Source organism: Maylandia zebra, linkage group LG5, assembly GCF_041146795.1.
Source record: "Maylandia zebra isolate NMK-2024a linkage group LG5, Mzebra_GT3a, whole genome shotgun sequence".
NCBI lineage: Eukaryota > Metazoa > Chordata > Actinopteri > Cichliformes > Cichlidae > Maylandia > Maylandia zebra.
The window spans coordinates 28,336,731-28,355,595 of NC_135171.1; the positions used below are offsets into that span (position 1 = coordinate 28,336,731).

At 41.9% G+C, this 18,865-nt stretch overlaps 2 protein-coding genes across 2 annotated transcripts; one reads left to right on the forward strand and one right to left on the reverse strand.

The window, feature by feature from the left end:
- Nucleotides 1–1,121: 1,121 nt before the first annotated feature.
- Nucleotides 1,122–14,330, reverse strand: LOC101476025 (deoxyribonuclease-1). Its single transcript, XM_004548820.4, has 10 exons — nucleotides 14,246–14,330; nucleotides 8,566–8,651; nucleotides 7,573–7,661; nucleotides 6,888–6,968; nucleotides 6,442–6,554; nucleotides 4,654–4,766; nucleotides 3,718–3,875; nucleotides 3,366–3,462; nucleotides 2,083–2,155; nucleotides 1,122–1,738 (listed from the first exon to the last, which is right to left on the reverse strand). The coding sequence occupies exons 2-10, from the start codon at nucleotides 8,644–8,646 to the stop codon at nucleotides 1,122–1,124; spliced, it is 1,422 nt and encodes a 473-aa protein (XP_004548877.3). The 5' UTR covers nucleotides 8,647–8,651; nucleotides 14,246–14,330.
- Nucleotides 14,331–14,567: 237 nt separating this feature from the next.
- LOC101475734 (nuclear factor 7, ovary) lies at nucleotides 14,568–17,057 on the forward strand. Its single transcript, XM_024802393.2, has one exon. The coding sequence runs from the start codon at nucleotides 14,568–14,570 to the stop codon at nucleotides 15,972–15,974; it is 1,407 nt and encodes a 468-aa protein (XP_024658161.2). The 3' UTR covers nucleotides 15,975–17,057.
- Nucleotides 17,058–18,865: the final 1,808 nt, after the last annotated feature.

Genomic DNA, 18,865 nt, shown 5'->3' on the forward strand with positions numbered 1-18,865 from the left:
CTGCAAATCAGTGGATGATGTCACAGTGGCACACCTTCCGTCTTTCATCTATACAGTCTTTGAAAGCTACAGCCCTGTTTATTAAACCATGAGTTAGACTCTAGCTAACAATTATAAGTAATGCTGAGCCTGAGAACACATGTGTTAACGCTATTGTATGAAATCACTTTTCCAATATTTCCATCTCCTTTAAAGTAACTCTTATCTTGTGGATTTTGTTGTCCCAATAAATACATAGTATAAATTGTAAAATTGTGATTTTAATATTTATTTCAATTGTGTCGTGTTAAAAGCATAGCTTCACAGTCAGTTTTTTTTAATGGGATATATATACAATTTCATTACAGTAGAAAATTTTAAAATATAACTCTTAAAGGGGACTAAGTGACAAAAACTAAATCCCTGTGATAGGTTTGTAGCATAAACCTATTCGCTGGAACGTTAAGGACAATTTAATTACACAGCAAATTAAGACACGAGTAGGCAAAGTTTTTCATGTTTCTCGTGCACGGGAGAGAACTGGACAAACGCCGCTCCTTCGCTTGACCCCAGTTGCTCTCATCTTCTCCCCCGTAACACTGCTCTTTTATTGAGGTTACATGAATATGCATAGGTGCATTAACATACACACAAAGAGTACCTTGCCTGTGCGTTGTGTAAGTGTGTGTGTGTGGGGGGGTGGGGTCAGAGTGTGACCCCATAAACAACTTCCCTAACCCTGCTGGTTTGGAAGTCCAGCAGTTCATCTAAACAAAAGGCACTTAGACTAGAACAGATATAGACAGTTTATCCTACCATAAAACAATAAGAGAAGGTATGACCTCTCCCATGCTCCCAGAATGTGGGTGTGAATGCCAGAACACTGTGGAATGCACACCAAGCCTATGCAGACTGCCAAAGATCACACATCCTATCACTACACAATCGATTATACACCTCTAAGCATATATGGTTAAATATTTCTAAGCATAAATGACAATAAACAATATAAATCTAACACCCTGAATTAGAAAAAGAGTACAGCTCAAATGAGGTCAACCGACAGGGACAGCAGGTTATACTGCTGAACTCGTCCAACCCAAAACAAAAACAAACATAAACAAACAAACGCATCACAAACTTCACATCCTCAAACACAGAAACAACTTAGCCATCTTCCCGTCAATATCATTTTCATCCTCGTCATCATCATCTTCATCCTCATCCTCTTCATCCTCATCATCGTCGTCAGCTGGTTCCACATTCTTGGCGCCTTTGGCTCTGTAGGCAGCCACTTCCATCTCATATTTTTTCTTCAGTTTGGCGTACTTGGCCTCATAGGGGGTCTTTTCTGTGGTACTCATCTTTTTCCACATCTCACCAGACTTCTTGGCGATGTCAGTGATGGAGATCCCCGGGTTATCCACCTTGATCTTTTCACGGTGTTCAGAGGTGAAGATCAAGAAAGCAGAAGGTGGCTTTTTGGGCGCGTTGGGGTCCTTCTTCTTCTTCTTGCCCTTCTTGGCACCTGCAGGTGGTACATAGGACTTCATCTCCTGGTCATACCGGCGCTTGTCATTCTTGGCCATCTCTTTGAACTTTGCCTTCTCCTCAGGTGACATGGACTTCCATTTTTCTGAGCACAGTTTGGAAACCTCTGTTAATATTACTTTGGCTCCTGGGTGCTTCTTCTTGTGCTCCTTATAGAAGTCCACAACAAAGAATGCGTAGGCGGGGGTTTTTCCTTTCAGCTTTTTGGCTGCAATTAATTTGTTCTAATTAATTAATTTTAAACATGTTTGCATGTATAAATATTTTCTTTGAGCAGAAAGTTCATATCACACTTTGAACATGTCAGGAAAAAACAAATTCTGCATCTAGTTGATTTTGAACTCACTCTCTGAACATGATCTGCATATATTCAACGTAAGCATATCTTTCTAACAAATGTCTAAAACGTGTGTAAGTTTTATTTTTTACATTTTTGGGAAAGATTAAAAAAAAACATTTCTTAATAAGAATGAAAAACTGACTTCACAATTTTAACAGGTCTTGTAGTATTATGGTACATAAGCCTTGGATATGCATAAATATCCTGCTTACCGTTTCTTTCATCTGTCTCAACTATGGACTTCAACTCAACCTCCACTGGATAATGGTCACTCACTTTCAGAGCCTGCAAAAGAAACAAAATGTACTGATTAATAGTTTTTGAACAAATATCGAGGTCTAGCTGAATGTCCCCATGAATCAGCGGTTTGTGCATGGGGTATGTTGTCTGGGGTTGCTAGGGTCTTACAAAAGCAAAATGGTGTTGGGTGAGGGGCCAAGAGAGTGTTTCACAAAACCCTATGAGGACACACTCAAGGGACCAGTTTACCCTCCTGGGACAAGGTTAGGTCTGGGGTGAGAGCTTGATGCTGTGCACCTGGTGTGCAGGTTCAGCCTGAAGAGGCAAAACCTAATGACAGTGACATGATCCTGGGCCATGTTGGCCCAGCATTCTTAGTTTTCATGTGTTTTGGGTTTTGTTCTTTATGTATGCCGTGGTTTCTAGGTTGTTCTGTTAAGATGTTCCTTATTTGATTACCCCCCGTGTGCCCCTCTGTGTATCTGTGAGCCCTCGTTTCCCCTCCTTGTGTTTTATTCCATGTTTTCCCCAGCCTGTTATGTCTGTGCTCTCCTCAGGCTGTCTCTCTTTTCTCTCCAGCAATAAAGCTGTGTTTTTGAGTTCATTCCTGCCTCCGTGAGCTTGCGTTTGGGTCCTCATCCTGCCTGCACACAGCCGCAAACATGACAGACAGTATGGAAAGTATCCATACTGTCATAATGACAGTATGGATACTTTCCATACTGCAGTGGTTTACATTTTCAAAGACAATGAGCTGACAGGCCAAGGGTAGAGTCTTTGTCAAACCCAGGTCATAGAGTTACCAAGGACACTTGAAAAGAGTGACTGTAACACTGTTAATAATTTACCCTAAAGTTTTGTTTGTAAGAATAAAGGTCCGACGTCACTGAACTCTCTCTTTTTTTCTCCCCCTATAAAGACAAGTTGAAAGCTTGCTGATTTTCAACATATTTGTGGCCATTGATTGACGGCCTCTTAGGAATTTTAATTAAAGCCATAACACCATACCGCAGCTGTACTTTGGTACCGTCTTTAAGCAACCATGCCAGCTTTTACACACCGAGTTCTGTTTTTCATGTCCAGCTATTTCAGTGATCTTTAAACAGACTGAGTGATGTGACAAAAACACAATTATCTGCCTTATAATTTAGTGTCTAAAAGCCTTCTGACTAATCATATTCTACGTGTGATATTGCAAATGAGGCAGAGAATATAAGAGTAATTCATTTGGTGAAAACCATTAATCAAAACAGACCTGCTCATCATCGAGATTAAACTCCTCCTTGAAGTTGAAGGCTTTTGCAGATTCTGGTTCCACAGCATTAAGCATGTCATCTCCATAGACCACGATCCTTAACACAGATAGGGAAAAAGGCTTATTTTAAAAACCCATAATACCAAATTTAAATACATAATTAGAAAAAAGCAAGAACATTTAGCACCACTCCATTTTAATGTGGCAAAACAAAAGAATCTACTCCTCCTTATTTCAGATAATTTGAAGAAACAGCGTGATGTGTTTATTTTCTTGCTGACGAACAGATCGATACCAGTCTCACGTCTGTCGATTCAAAATAAAGCTGCAGCCAGCACCTGCTATGCATTACCTGTCATAGGTGTTGGTGTTCTTGGTGCTTGTTGTAGTGTCGACGTTATCTCCAATCAGCCAGTGGAAGTTCTCGTCTTCACGAATGCGAATGGTCTTCATGTCACGGTTGGAAACGTACGAGCCGTCTGCATTGAAGTCACCCAAGATCATAATGTTCTGCAGCACAGACATGAAATATTTGCATTTGAGTGTTTTGCTTTAGCTCCTCAATATATATTTGTTTTGTTTTCCCAGTTTAGTGGTTGGATTGGTTCATACGCCTTTTACTACACATCCATCCATCCATCCATCCATCTTCATCCGCTTTGTCCGGGGTCGGGTCGCGGGGGCAGCAGCCTAAGCAAAGAGGCCCAGACCTCCCTCTCCCCAGCCACCTCCTCCAGCTTATCCGGGGGAATACCAAGGCGTTCCCAGGCCAGCCGAGAGATATAATCTCTCCAGCGTGTCCTGGGTCTGCCCCGGGGCCTCCTCCCGGTGGGACATGCCTGGAACACCTCACCCAGGAGGCGCCCAGGGGGCATCCTTGTCAGATGCCCGAACCACCTCAGCTGGCTCCTTTCGATGTGGAGCAGCAGCTGCTCTACTCTGAGCCCCTCCCGGATGGCCGAACTTCTCACCCTATCTCTAAGGGAGAGGCCAGCCACCCTTCGGAGGAAGCTCATTTCTGCCGCTTGTATCCGCGATCTCGTTCTTTCGGTCACTACCCACAGCTCGTGGCCATAGGTGAGGGTAGGGACGTAGATCGACCGGTAAATTGAGAGCTTCGCTTTTACACTCAGCTCCCTCTTCACCACGACGGACCGGTGCAGCGTCCGCATTACTACACAACTCTGTCAAAATCTACAAATTTTCACGAAAGTATGAATTCCTGCTTTCTCTGTTGTGCAACCAACCCAAGCTACAAAGCTTTAGACACTCTCTAACTTCTCCTTACATCAGTATTCCATTTCGTCTTAATAATCTTGATGACATCGTATAGTTCATCGAGCTCCTCCACAGAGTCCGTTGGTTTGGTGTGAACTGGGATCATAACCAGGTCCTCCACAACTACAGCGAGAACACAAATACACACAGTTTACATCCATGACTCAGTAAAAGGGCTAGATGTTACAGTCCCTGATAATGCATTGCTTTAAATGGAGAGACTCTTGAGGGATCTCTGTTATGAGGAAAGGCAGCCCAGAAACTTTACCAGCAGCAAACATCGTTGTGTGCCTCAACTTTCGGTCTTTTACCCAGGCTAATCTGCCATTTTTTCTTCCTTGGTTAGGTTTAGGAATTAGAGATCTGATCTAGATTATCATATAAAAATTTGGGACACATTGTCAATTGTGGACCTTGGATTCATCGGGTGTTTTGGCCATTATCACTAAACACCCTCATTCAAGGAGGCCCTGCCAGGGTTGATCAGGCCCTGGAGTGTGTCACTGGTTTATGTTATTTCTCTTCTTTCTTCTGTTTAGTTTTCTACAGTTTATTTTCTGTCTATTCACTGCAACTGAGAAATAATACTTACCTCTTTAGCATTTATGGAGCCTCACTTCTTCAAAGGGATAGAAAAGGTGATAGAGAGAAGTAAGACAAGAGGGACAAGATAGGAGAGAGCAGAGAAGAGAGCTGGAAGGGGGGCTGGGGCTGGCTTTCCACACCTCCCCGCTGGATTGGGCTGTACGCTCTACCTCCCCACTGCCTCCCAGAAAAGGGAAGAAGAGCAGAGGGGAGAAGAGGAGAATATTTATTTTCTCTCGCAGTTAGCTGACTGCCTTAACTGCCCAAGTGATGTCAGCCCTTTTTAGGCATAGCCAGTGACTGGTCCTCTCAGCAGTGTCCTCTGATCCCAATCTCTCTAAGCAGTTTGGCTGTTGTACTGGCAACACAGCCCCTGCACCCCACTTCCACCTGGTGCACCTTGATCTTCCAGCCTGTGTCCTCTGCCTCAACTGCCAAGTTGGCATAGCGCAGCTTCTTCCGCTCAAATGCTTCCTCAATTGCTTCCTCCCATGGTACCGTCAGCTCAATGATGTACGCATGTTTTTGAGAGTTAGACCAAAGGACGAGGTCTGGTCGCAGAGTAGTTGTTACGATCTCTGTGGGAAAAATTAGCCTCTGATCCAAGTCCACTTGCATCTGCCAATCCCTGGCAGCCTTCAGCAGGCCCAGGTCCTGGGCTGAGGGGCTTGTCCTCGGCTTGTCTCCCTCCCGGACAAATGTTGATGAAAACTGATGCTCCTCTTGGTTCGTGAAAGGTTGAGCGTTGATGGATTTCCTTTTGCACTCAACTTTCTCGGCTAGACACCTGAGGACCTGGTTGTGAATTTGTGCTTGAGTGTATCTGGGACTGTACACAGGGGGCAGGACTACATTCAAGTCTTACTGATTATTTACATTAGTGTAAATTAGTTCAAATTATTGATTGCCTTTTAATAACATTTATGAAATAATTATATATTACTTAATTACCCTAAAGTTAAAACCAGCTGATTTTCTCTCCATACAAATACACACTTCCCCATAATGTGTAAACAGATTTAGATTATCACAGCTTTAAAAAAAAAAACCTGGACCAGAGACTCATCTGTACATCCAGGTTAATAAAGGTGCAGCCAACAGGAAGGCCACAGAAGACATAGTATCAGCTTTAAAGTGAGCTGTTACACTGATTACACACAAGCTTAACTCCCTGTTGATCCTTGCATTTGTTTCCATGACAAACATATCCTACCTGTATTGCTGCATCTTAATTTCAGGATGTAGGGGTCTCTGTTAATAACATCTTTTCCTGTTGTTGCCTCTTCATTAAACTGCTCATGGTTCACCAACGTAACCACATCACTTCTACACACACACACACACACACACACACACACACACACACACACACACACACACACACACACACACACACACACACACACACACACACACAGTGTGGATGTTAATAATATAGTCATCTCAACTCTGGCTCTGAGCAATGAAGCACTGTCCACCTGCTTCCGTTTGCATGGACAAGCCAATCTGAAGAAAGTTTGCTTAAAGCAAGAGGGCTTTAAGGAGCACTGCACCAAGGCCCGGCAGAACTGTGAAGCATGCAAAGCTGCTCTAGTGAGTTCAAGAATAAAAATTTGAAGCTGCAAATGAACAGGATGTGTGTTGTCAGTGAACTCTCACTTGTAGATGAACATGAACTGCTCCTTGTAGCGTGTACTGCCCAGACGATCACTGATGTTATAGGTGTATCCCTCGTGGACTCTGAGAAGATATAAGTTGAGAGAAATTTTGTATAATTCTTTAATTTTGGTCCATTAAATCATGTTATGTCCTCTGATTCTCTGAAAAGAATTGGTTCAGGATGAATGTGTAACGCTTTAGTGAAACATTACCTTTTCATTTAACACAAAAAGCAGGTCAAAGTTGAATTTTTTACATTCATTCAAACTTTATTTCCAAATTACAGTTTGCCTGACAATAAGATGAACATGACCAACAACATAAATTGTTAACATCAGCAGTTTTTAGTGTTGTCATTACAGCTGTCACGCTATCAGACTTTAATACATGATTATTGAAGCCGAAAGAATTCCTGATAATAATATTATTGCATAATACTATTATACAGATGCTGCCAATAAGTGTGCTATTTAAAAAAGGAAATGTACCATTGTGTTTATAATACACAAATAACTTCAGAAGTAACTGTGTAAATATTCTTTAATGTAATAATCCTTAAAAATCGTAATCATTTTTGGTTACCATGAGAAAATTGTTATTCTTTGGGCCACCATCATCATGCTTAAACACGAGCACCCTAAATGATAATAACAGCGATGATGCTGGAAACAAAGCATTTCCTTACTTGTTGAGTTCTTTCATGAAGATTTCTATGGACTCTTCGCTGGTGTCCACCACCTCCAGGATCAGAATGATGTCATATCGAGACACAATCTTTGAAACAGAGAGAAAAAAAAAGCTGAACTGATCAGATGCGTTACTACCTTAAAGATAATTGTTCAGTTAAGATTTAGCTCTTCCAGATATGTAAAATATAAACTGACATTTTTCTATGTTTTAAAAAAAAATACTTATGTAAATATTCTGAGTTGCAACAATAAAGCTGAAGAGGTATCAAAAAAAGACAGAGATGGGAACAATCAGAGAAATGCTGAGTGACTTAAATTGTGTGGTTATAGAGGTAATGGTGGTTCTGTGAATGAAGGGCAAGCTGCCACTGAGCATGGTTACTTGAAGGGACAACAGGCCAGTGGATCCACGTTTAAATTAACACACCCTGATTGTGTGTTTGCTATTGTGGTTCCTAAACAGCCGACACTCAGGGCGGCTGACCTGTACAGTGGCTTGTTGACTAAATATGAAACAGATCTAATACAATAACAATAATAAAACATGGGTTTAAGCAAAGAATTGGAAATGTAACCTCATCACCAGAATAAAAGTAAAGTAAAAACCAGTGATTCAATGATACAGCAAGAAACCACAAGTCAAAATACAACTTACTCCATGTATTTCAGTATATTTTCAGATGCATATATAGGATTACATTTTTACTTAAACAGTGAGTCCTGATACTTATTTTACCACTTTGCAACTCAGCTATTTAATAGAAAGTTTTTATATAATACTTAATTACTTAAATACTTAATAATTGGTAGGAGGGCTGGACTACTTTTCTACATTGTTATCGTCCTCTGTCTTCTTTCCGTGACAAAAAGGCAAAGCTTACTATTTTGTCACATGATTAGACATTTTAATGAAAGCAGGAGCCAGACCTGCAGGTCATTTACAGTTTTGTAAGGTGAAAGTATGTGTGGGCTTTTATACTGGTTATTACCTTAGTCAGGATTTCGAGGACATCAGGGTCTGACACTTTCTTCTTTCCAAACTTCTTAATGTTAAAAGATGCTATTTTCATGATGGCTGCAAAAAGAGGACAAGCATAGCAATCAGAATTATTGTCTGAAGGCCAAGAAAAATTCCCAACAGATATTCCCATTTTTCCAAGTGGACCATTATTGCTTTTGCCATACTGGTCCACTTGATTGTCATAGTTTATTCGATCTACCCGAGCACCCAGCCCCGGACACTGAGAACCACCAACGGGTGGGAGCATCAGCCACTTGCAGCGAGCGTAGTTGGGGAAGATAGGCATTGTATAGGAATTTCTTTTACTTATGTATTAATCACATTATTTTATCCTATAATGCCTTGATGCCACTGGATTTTAACATATCTCACACTCATACAGTAAGATAAATGGTGGGGTCTAGTAAGGACGTTGGGGGAAGCAGACAGCTCCACAGAAAGAAACCTTTGTCTCTTTGAGGACTCTGGGAGGTAGCAAGGGAGTGTGAAACAGCTGTGTACTGCCTTTTGTTCCTGAAGAAGGTATTTAACTGGGAACCATGTTAGGCTCAGTTATACTCATCCAACATGGAGGCACACAGAACTAAACACTGCACACACACTCATACCACCATCATCCCTGTGCCCAAGAACAGCAAACCCTCATCCCTGAACGATTACCGGCCAGTTGCACTGACCTCGGTAGTAATGAAGGTGTTTGAGAGGCTGCTGAAGAACATCGTCTCCTCCTCCATCCCAGACACCACAGATCCGCTGCAGTTCGCCTACAGATCCAACAGATCCACAGAGGATGCCATCGCCCACGTCCTACACACCACTCTCAGCCATGTGGACAAGAAACAGGGTAACTATGTGCGAATGCTGTTTGTTGATTACAGTTCAGCGTTTAACACAATAGTGCCCTGCAGACTGTTCACAAAGCTGAGGGATCTGGGACTTAACAGCCGTCTGTGTGCATGGGTGTTGGACTTCCTCACTGGCAGAACTCAGGTGGTGAGGGTGGGCAGGTGCTTCTCCAACAGCATCACCATCAACACAGGAGCACCTCAGGGATGTGTCCTCTCGCCACTGCTCTACTCCCTCTACACTTCAGACTGTGTGGCCACCCATGGCTCCAACACCATTGTGAAGTTTGCTGACGACACAGTGGTGTTGGGTGCCATCTCCAACAACGATGAGACGGCCTGCATGGATGAAGTGAAGAATCTGGCATCGTGGTGCCAGGACAACCACCTCCAGCTGAACGTCAGCAAGACCAAGGAGCTGGTGGTGGACTTCAGAAGGGGTCAGCACAGAGACTACAAGCCCATTATCATCAATGGAGCTCCAGTGGAGAGGGTGCAGTCCTTCAAGTATCTTGGTGTCCACATCTCCTCAGACCTGACATGGGCTGCCCACATTCAGGTCCAGACCAAAAAGGCTAGGCAGCGCCTGTATCACCTACGACAACTGAAGAAGTTCAGGGTCTCTCCAAAGATCCTCAGGATTTTCTATACAGGCGCTGTGGAGAGCATCCTCACACAGAACATGACATCGTGGTTTGGGAACAGCTGTGTGAAGGACCAAAAAGCTCTCCAGAGAGTGATCCATACAGCAGAACGCTGCTGCAGGATTGCTCTCCCCCCGCTTCAGGACACCTACACCAGGAGATGCCGGACTAGAGCAGCGCAGATACTGAAGGACCCGTCCCATCCTGGCAACAAACTGTTCCAACTTCTGCAATCTGGTAGAAGGTTCCGCATCTTCCGGGCAAGGACCGAGAGACTCAAGAGGAGCTTCTATCCCCAAGCCATCCGTGCCCTAAACACACACACCCGCCCTCTCACATCATCTATAATTGACTGAGACAGGACTCTTCCAGACACTAAACCAAGGCACAATGTACATTTCAATTCCTTTAATTTTAAATATGTTTATATTGTCTATCCTGTAAAATAGTCAGATGTCTATTCATATTAATGTGCAGAATTCACCTGCTTGCTGCTACTGCTGCACATTCACCCAATGTATATACTACATATATATATATATATATATATATATATATATATATATATATATATATATATATATATATATATATATAATGTTTTTCCTCTACACATGTCGAGGAGCGTGTCAGGCTACATTTCACTGTGTGTTATACTTGTATAACTATGCATGTGACAAATAAAGAACCTTGAACCTTGAACCTTGAACCATACTCCCCAAAAATACTCTGTACCCCAAGGTCCAGGGACCCCCAGAAGAGCAATCCACCCCCAGACCCAGGAAATGGTTCCATTTACTCTGGGGTGGACACAAGCAGACTGCCCCCAGTCCTGCAGCAGCAGGAAGGCCCAACAGCCCAGACCCCAACCAGACGGCCAGCTCCTTCTCCCGCACCCTGCCCCAAATGGCGCACAGAGAATGGGGTTATGAAGACCCCATACAAGGGGCATGGTACCAATGACCCTCTGTCAGATAGCAGCTGGCCTCAGCACGGCCCCTCCTGAGAACCCTCAATGTCTACATGTATTTAAAATTGAGAGGTGAGCACCTGCACCAGAGGTGAGGCTGAATAAACCCACTCTGGGCAGCTTTCCCAATCGGCTGAGGCCTTCATGAAACACTACAAAGTTCATATTTTCTGCAAATAACCCATGTTTTTTCCCCACGGGACAATTTAAATGTTTGATAGTTGTTTGAATTGTACAACAGGTGTATTCACCTTTATGGAGAAACTAAAAGGATGGACATAAATACATAAAATAATTAATGAAATCAAGTATGAAAGATTAACCTGAAATAAGTAAAAGAAAATCTTGTTCAGACTCCAAAATACATGAATACATTTTAACCTGTTTTTAAATTAGTGTTTGATTAAATCAGATGATTTTTTTCTGTGTTTATTTTTATTTTTAGTCGAAATGTATCTTTTGATTTTAATTTTTCTATTGCATTTGTTTTTCTTATTTGAGGACCTTTTTAAACAACATTAAACATTTTGGAGTTTTTTTTTTTTTGCTGCTGCTGACGTATTTTAACAAATCAGTAAGCTCTTCTCAAAATCCTCCCCACTGAGATCCCTCACATTAGTGTGAGGAACGAAGACAGGAAACCTGTTCTAACAGGTTCAGTCTCCGTCTTTACAGCACTGCTTTCCAAAGCCCCGTCTCCGTTGAGCTGAGTCTATACCTGCAGCTTTACATCAATACTGCACCTTTAATACTCTATCAGTGACTCATATACACTTTTTCCTAACCCACGTACCAGCCAACAAATGTAAAAGGAAATTAAAGGGTTTACTAGAAGTCAAAACACAGTGGGTGTGACACTGACTCCATGCAGCAGTTGTGAGTCTCCAGTGATGCCTTTTCCTGCCAGATATGCTCCTTATAGAAGCAGCTTCTTCAGTTTAACCATCAGCTGTAGGGAGTTTTAATCATTAGAATTAAAGGATCTAAGCCGTCATATATGGTTTTAAATAAAGACTTCAGGTCATGTACAAAGAATGTTTACGACCTAAACACTTTCTACCCTTTCATCAACATGACATTAATCAGAGATGATACTCCTAATATGCTCAAACCTTCCATTTGCAAGGTACAGCCAATCAGAAGAGAAGTTGAAATAAGTTGATTCAGACAGGGGATGAACAGAGGAGCAGCACCGAGGCTTAGCACAAAATAAATATGGATTATTTTTAACTGAATCATGCAAAGCTACACATACAAGAAGTAGTTGATGCGTCAGCTCAACAACAGTCTAGAGAATCATCTGTACTGTGACTGATACTTGCACCTGACATTTACTGTGCTTGTTGTGTCTTTTTAACTACATTTATTAAACTATGCCTAATATGTGTTTCCTCATTCAATTTATATAACTATTTTGATTTTTAACTTTGTTACTGTAGTGTTTCTTTCACTTTGGTTCGTTCCATTTATAAATCTATTCTGACAAAGGCTGCATTCAGTTTTTCTTTTGGTATAAACGTAATACTTTAAGTACACAAGGACAAGTTAGAAAACCTCTAAGTAAAAAAAAAAAAGTTAGGTATGTAAGAACAGAAAAAAATGAGGCAGGTGTCTTGTTGTGATAGGGTGAGGTGCTCATCCTTTCAGGACTGCCTCTGAGCAGAGTTGGTTTTGGGTACTCGACTAGCCTGCACGCCTCCTAGATGTTTTGGGCATGTCCAAGTGGAGCAGACTGAGGACACGCTCTGCAGAATACATCAGCTGACTTGGGGAATCCTTCGAAACGCTGGAGTGTGTGGCGGGGAGAAGGAGATCTGGAGAGGCTCAGACTCAGCTAATGGTGGAAAACTAATAAACAAAATAAAGAATGAACAGTTGTTCACAGGCCTGGGTATGAGTCCACACACATCAAGGTGGATATTAACTGTCAGTGTTCCCGCCCTGGCGCCACTTATTGTTTCCAAGTTGTGGTTTAACCGAGCACAAAAAAATGTTGTCGGACTGGTTTGCTTTTGTGCTCCTATTTAGACACCCGATCAGAAGAGATTGCAGCTGATAACAGCTGCAACAAAGCAAGCAACCTCAATCCTGATGATGTTTTGGTAAAAACTGGGAGAAGGTCAGGGGTTCGAATCCACTGAACGCCTACCCTGAGGCACCCATGAGCAACGTACCGTCCCTACACACTGCTCCCCAGGCGCTGCATTGGTGGCTGCCCACTGCCTCACTGTGTGAATGGGTTAAATGCATTTTTCCACCCAGCAGTGGTGGTAAACTCAAAACAAGACGCAAAAAGAAACTATATCAAAATGGACCATGGACCATGACAGAAAGACCAGCACTCATTTCCTGTTTCAGACACCTGCTCAATGATGACCAAGGTGCACTAACGCCAACAAAGTATTAACTGCAACCCAAATAATCTCCTCTCCTTAAACTTGTCCAGGTTTTTTCCTACTAACCTAAAGGAGCACTTACCAAATCTTTTTTTGCTGTAATACGTCAGTTAGAGAGCAGGTTCAAATGTGTTCTTGGGTCATTTCGTTTGGAGACTTGTCGGTGGTTTGCACCAATCATGTGTGGTTCTCCCTCTGGCTGCATGGATTTTTATTGGGTACTCTGGCTTACTTCCTTCCTCCCTAAGAAATTCATTCTAAATTAGCCATGTGAATGTGACTGTGAGTGATTATCTGCCTCTTTGTGTTGGCCCTGTGATTACAACCAAGCCAGAGCATACCCTGCCTCTTTTCCCACAATCCTGAATTTGATAAGTAAATTTAATCAAATGGATTTGTATATTTGTATTTTTACTGCTCTGTGTAAGTTCACACTGAGATATTTATAATTCCTGCTGGACTCCTTTGTTTTTTTCTTTACTTGACTTTGACATTTGCTTTTCTTGCACTTTTTACCTTAATTTCCTACATCTTGGCCTCTTTCATGAGCCACAGTTTGTTCCACCTCTATTTAACATTGTTCATTAAAAGCTTTCATTAAAAAACAAAAAACAAAAAAACTAAAACAGTTATGTATTCATAATAGCAGAAGGAGTCATTGTACTTTGGTAGCCTTTAAAAGGATTGTCATGGAAAAACAAGACTAAACATGGTAATGACAAGGTAAAGGAATCAGGTTTGAATTCGCAAGACAGAGCTCATCCTATTACTCTACCATGACATATTTGCTTACATTATGTGGCAGTCTCCAAGCAGTGTGACAGGCTCCTTTAAGTGAAACCCACTGATGGGTGGGCGAAGCTCCACCTCTAACCGCAGGACCAAAAAACACAGGAAATGTATTTCTCTCAGCTATTGTTCACTGGAAGAGAGGCTCCAACTGAGAGGAAAGGGGAAATAATTCTTCACCGCAGAAGTAAACGTAACACAGCATCGTAATCCTGCATTTCAACCTGCCTTTGACTGAAGAAAAACAAGCAAAGAGAAAGTGAAGTTGAACTTCCTCCTTTCATGCTCTGCGCTGTAGCTTTTTACTTTCAACTGAGAACGAGAGAATGGCTTATAATCCAGAGAAGGACCTGTCCTGTCCTGTCTGCCACGACATCTTTGATATTCCTGTCGTCCTGGCATGCAGCCACAGCTTCTGTAAAACCTGTGTGGAGACCTGGTGGAGAGACAAACCCATAAAAGAGTGTCCGGTTTGTAAGGAAAGACCTTTGCTGGGTGAGCCACCGGTTAGTTCAGCCTTAAAGAACCTGTGTGAGGCCTTCTTACAAAAGAAAGATCAAAATGCTTCTGCATTCTCTGAAACTGTTTGCAGTCTGCACCATGAGAAACTGAGAGTCTTCTGTTTGAATCATCAGCAGCCAGCGTGCCTCGTCTGTCGAGATTCAAAAATACATCTCGGCCACAGCTTCAGACCCGTTAATGAAGCTGCAGAAGATCACAGAAAGGATCTCAAGGAATCCTTGAAACCTTTACAGGAGAAACTGAAAGTGTTTGAAGAAGTTAAAGAAAAGTTTGATGAAGCAGCAGAACACATTAGGGTCCAGGCCCAGCAGGCAGAGAAACAAATTAAGGAGGAGTTTAAGAAGTTGCATCAGTTTCTACAAGATGAAGAGGAGGCCAGAACCACTGCTTTAAAAGAGGAAGAGGAGCAGAAGAGTCAAATGATGAAGGGGAAGATTGAAGGTCTGAGCAGAGAGATAGCCGCTCTTTCAGAAATAATCAGAGCCACGGAAGAGGAGCTGAGAGCTGAAGATGTCTCGTTCCTGCAGAACTACAAAGCTGCAGTGGAATTAATCCAGCAGTGCCCTCTGTTGGATGATCCAGAGCTGGCCACAGGAGCTCTGATAGATATGGCCAAACACCTGGGCAACCTAACCTACAACATCTGGAATGAGATGAAGGCGATAGTCTCCTACTTTCCTGTGATTCTGGATCCAAACACAGCTCATCCAGAGCTCATCCTATCAGAAGATCTGACTGCCGTAAGATCTGTAGAGGGGCATCAGCTTCCTGACAATCCGGAGAGGTTTGGCTGCTATTGCATTGTCCTGGGCTCTGAGGGCTTTGACTCAGGCACCCACAGCTGGGATGTTGAGGTTAGAGACTCTACAGGCTGGGTCTTGGGTGTAGCAGCAGAGTCTGTACAAAGAAAAAGTGAAATAAAATCTGGACTTTGGCGGATAATTGGGCTAATTGAAGATAAATATGCAGCATGCTCCCCATCACAACACACCTTTATTCACCCACTGAAGGAGTTCCAGCGGATCAGAGTTCATCTGAACTGGGACGAAGGAAAGCTGTCATTCTCTGATCTCGATACTGACACACACATACACACCTTCATACACACTTTCACGGAGAAGCTGTTTCCATACTTCATCAATAAGAAAGAACACCAGCTAAAAATACTTCCGCTGAAGGTTTCTACAACAGTAAAACTGCTTAATCAATGAAAATGATGGGATTATCAAATACTATAGGTCATTTTATTTGTTCAAAGATCTTTTCTTTGTTCTTGACTTCTGATGAAGCTAATATTGAAAGCATGCTAATGTTACTTAAACGACACATGCTTAAGATTTTGTACTGAGTTTGAATAGGTCAGATCATTTTGTATGGTATGTTAGGCTGGGAAAGAAAAAAAGTCTGAGTTGAATATGATGTCAATTACTATAATGGACATTTCACAATAAAATTCACATCATGTAAATATATTTCTTTCAGTAATGTTGTATCTAATGTAGGTTAATGTAAGCGACTAGCTTATTTGGATTTTGGTATGTATGCCTTCTGGTCCACTAGCATTTTAGATAGCAGCTAAATTGCAACGTGCATGTCTGGTAGCATTGGCAATTTTTAAAACAAAAAGTTGGGCTATAGCAAATGCTTTTGTTTTGTTTTTGTTGTAAAATCAAAGGATTTTTCATTATAAAATGTTTTCAATATTTGTTTGTGTTAGTTTTACAGTGGCTCAATATTCATTTGATACAATAAAGGGATGGCGTCTCATTTCACCACAAAAATCAGTGTTGGCTAATACTGAATATACTGATCATGTATTAGTCTGCTGATGTTTTAAACACTTTGTGGTTCAAGTAGCTTTACAATTGTCCATCCATCCATTTTCTTCCACTTATCCAGGTCAGCGTGGTGTTGTGGTGGGGTGTATGTCAGGCTCCACCACAACACCACTCAGCCAATGCTATGCACTAAGTATGTAGCATTAGCTTATGAGTTTGCACCCTCTACGGTTCTGTGTTCTGTAATTTCCATTTATGTATTTATTCTATGGTGTGTGTTTCTTATAATCTCTCATGCATACTGTATGTCTTGACAAGTGTGTGTATGTGGTGGGGCTGATGTTACACACTTACATAAATATTGTCATGAATAGCAGTCTGAAGACAAACCAGACTTGTGGTTGTGGCAGGAACATTTCTTATATCTCATGTTATATCATTATAAGCAACACAAGCTTCTTCGCTAAAGCAATGGTAGCAAGTTTAACTGTAAATAAATATCTGTACCTGTTTTAAGGAGCTTCATTGTGTTTTATTTTTTTATTTTTTTTATCAACCAATAGTTTTCCATTCATACGCTTATCTTTTATTCAACTTTTGAAGAATCTGTGCATTCCAGTGATAAAATATCCAAACAGAAAATCCAAGAAGGTGAAGTAAAATTCGGGCGAAGAGATTACTTCTTCTTCTTTGGACTGCTCTTTTTAGGGATCCTCACAGAAGATCATCTAATCCTGTCTCTAGCACCCTCTTCTGTCACACCACTGCTGCTGACAGTTTCAATTTCTAGTTTTTCCAATTCAATTTTTATTGACAGACTTTATGTCCATAGTCCAAAAAAAAAAAGAAAAAGAAACAAGACAAAACACAACATATAAACCTTAATAAAAAAATATTAAATATTTGTAAAAATATAAAACCATAATATACATAAAATACACAATTACTTAGAAGAAATCAATAAATACACAAACACTTCAGCCAGTGCTTCCTCAGACTAGATGAGTAACTGGAACCACTCACCGCCGGATCTGTGAGTGCTAAAATTATACTGTTACTAGAGCCATCCAGTTGTTCCCTAAAAGTGAACATCAGATTTCTTAAACGTGCTTTAAAAATCCAAACACCCACAGCTACAAACATCTGACTGGCACTACCGCCTCTAGGTATCCTACGAAGGATTCTCATTGCATCATTATATGCAACATGCAGGTTCTGCGTGTCTGTGAAGGTTCTCAGTCATCCAGGTCATCGTAGTCTAAGGAGCTTGGAAAGAAAAGCGTCTGGACTTCTTTAAGTTGCTTGAAGACGTTTCACCTCTCATCCGAGAAGCTTCTTCAGTTCTAAGGTCAAATGGCGGAGAGTCCCAGATTTAAACCCCGTGGGGCTACCCCCAAAAGGACCCCCTGATGATCCTCTACCTAATCACATGAGCCAAGGTGTGAAAACAGGTGTGGGTCACAATTTTGGGTGAGCTCATTGTGAAACCTATCCCCACCCTATCATGTGATTTCCTGAGGTCAGATGGCCCAGGATGTGAGTGAGTGTTAAGGCGTTTGGGAAGGGATCCCAAAACTGGATTAGAGATGGCAGAGAGTTGGTGTCGTAAACCCCCGCCTCTGTTCAAAGATGGTCGCTCACAATGGACATAAATGGCTTCTTTCACTCCTCTTTCAAACCATCTGTCCTCTCTGTCCAAAATGTGAACATTGGCATCCTCAAAAGAGTGACCTTTGTCTTTTTGATGTAGATGGACAGCCGAGTCTTGTCCTGTGGAGGTGGCTCTTCTGTGTTGTGCCATGCGCTTGTGAAGTGGCTGTTTGGTCTCTCCAATGTAGAGGTCTGGGCATTCCTCGCTGCACTGTACAGCATACACTATATTGTTAAGTTTGTGTTTAGGAGTTTTGTCTTTGGGATGAACCCGTTTCTGTCTGAGTGTGTTGCTGGGTTTGAAATGCACTGGGATGTCGTGCTTGGAGAAAACTCTCCTGAGTTTTATGTAGCCTGATACACCGGCTACATGAGGGATGACAATGTTGTTGCGTCTGTCTTTCTTATCCTCCCTCGCTGGTGTCTGATCTTCTTTTCTGTGCATCTTTGCTGACTTTATAAATGCCCAATTAGGATAGCCGCACGTTTTGAGTGCTTCCTTTACATGTGTGTGTTCCTTCTTTTTACCTTCAGGCTTAGAGGGAACATGTTCTGCCCGGTGGTGTAGGGTCCTAATTACTCCAAGTTTGTGTTCCAGAGGGTGATGGGAGTCAAAGCGGAGGTACTGGTCCGTGTGTGTGGGCTTCCGGTAAACTTCGATGTTGAGTTTGCCG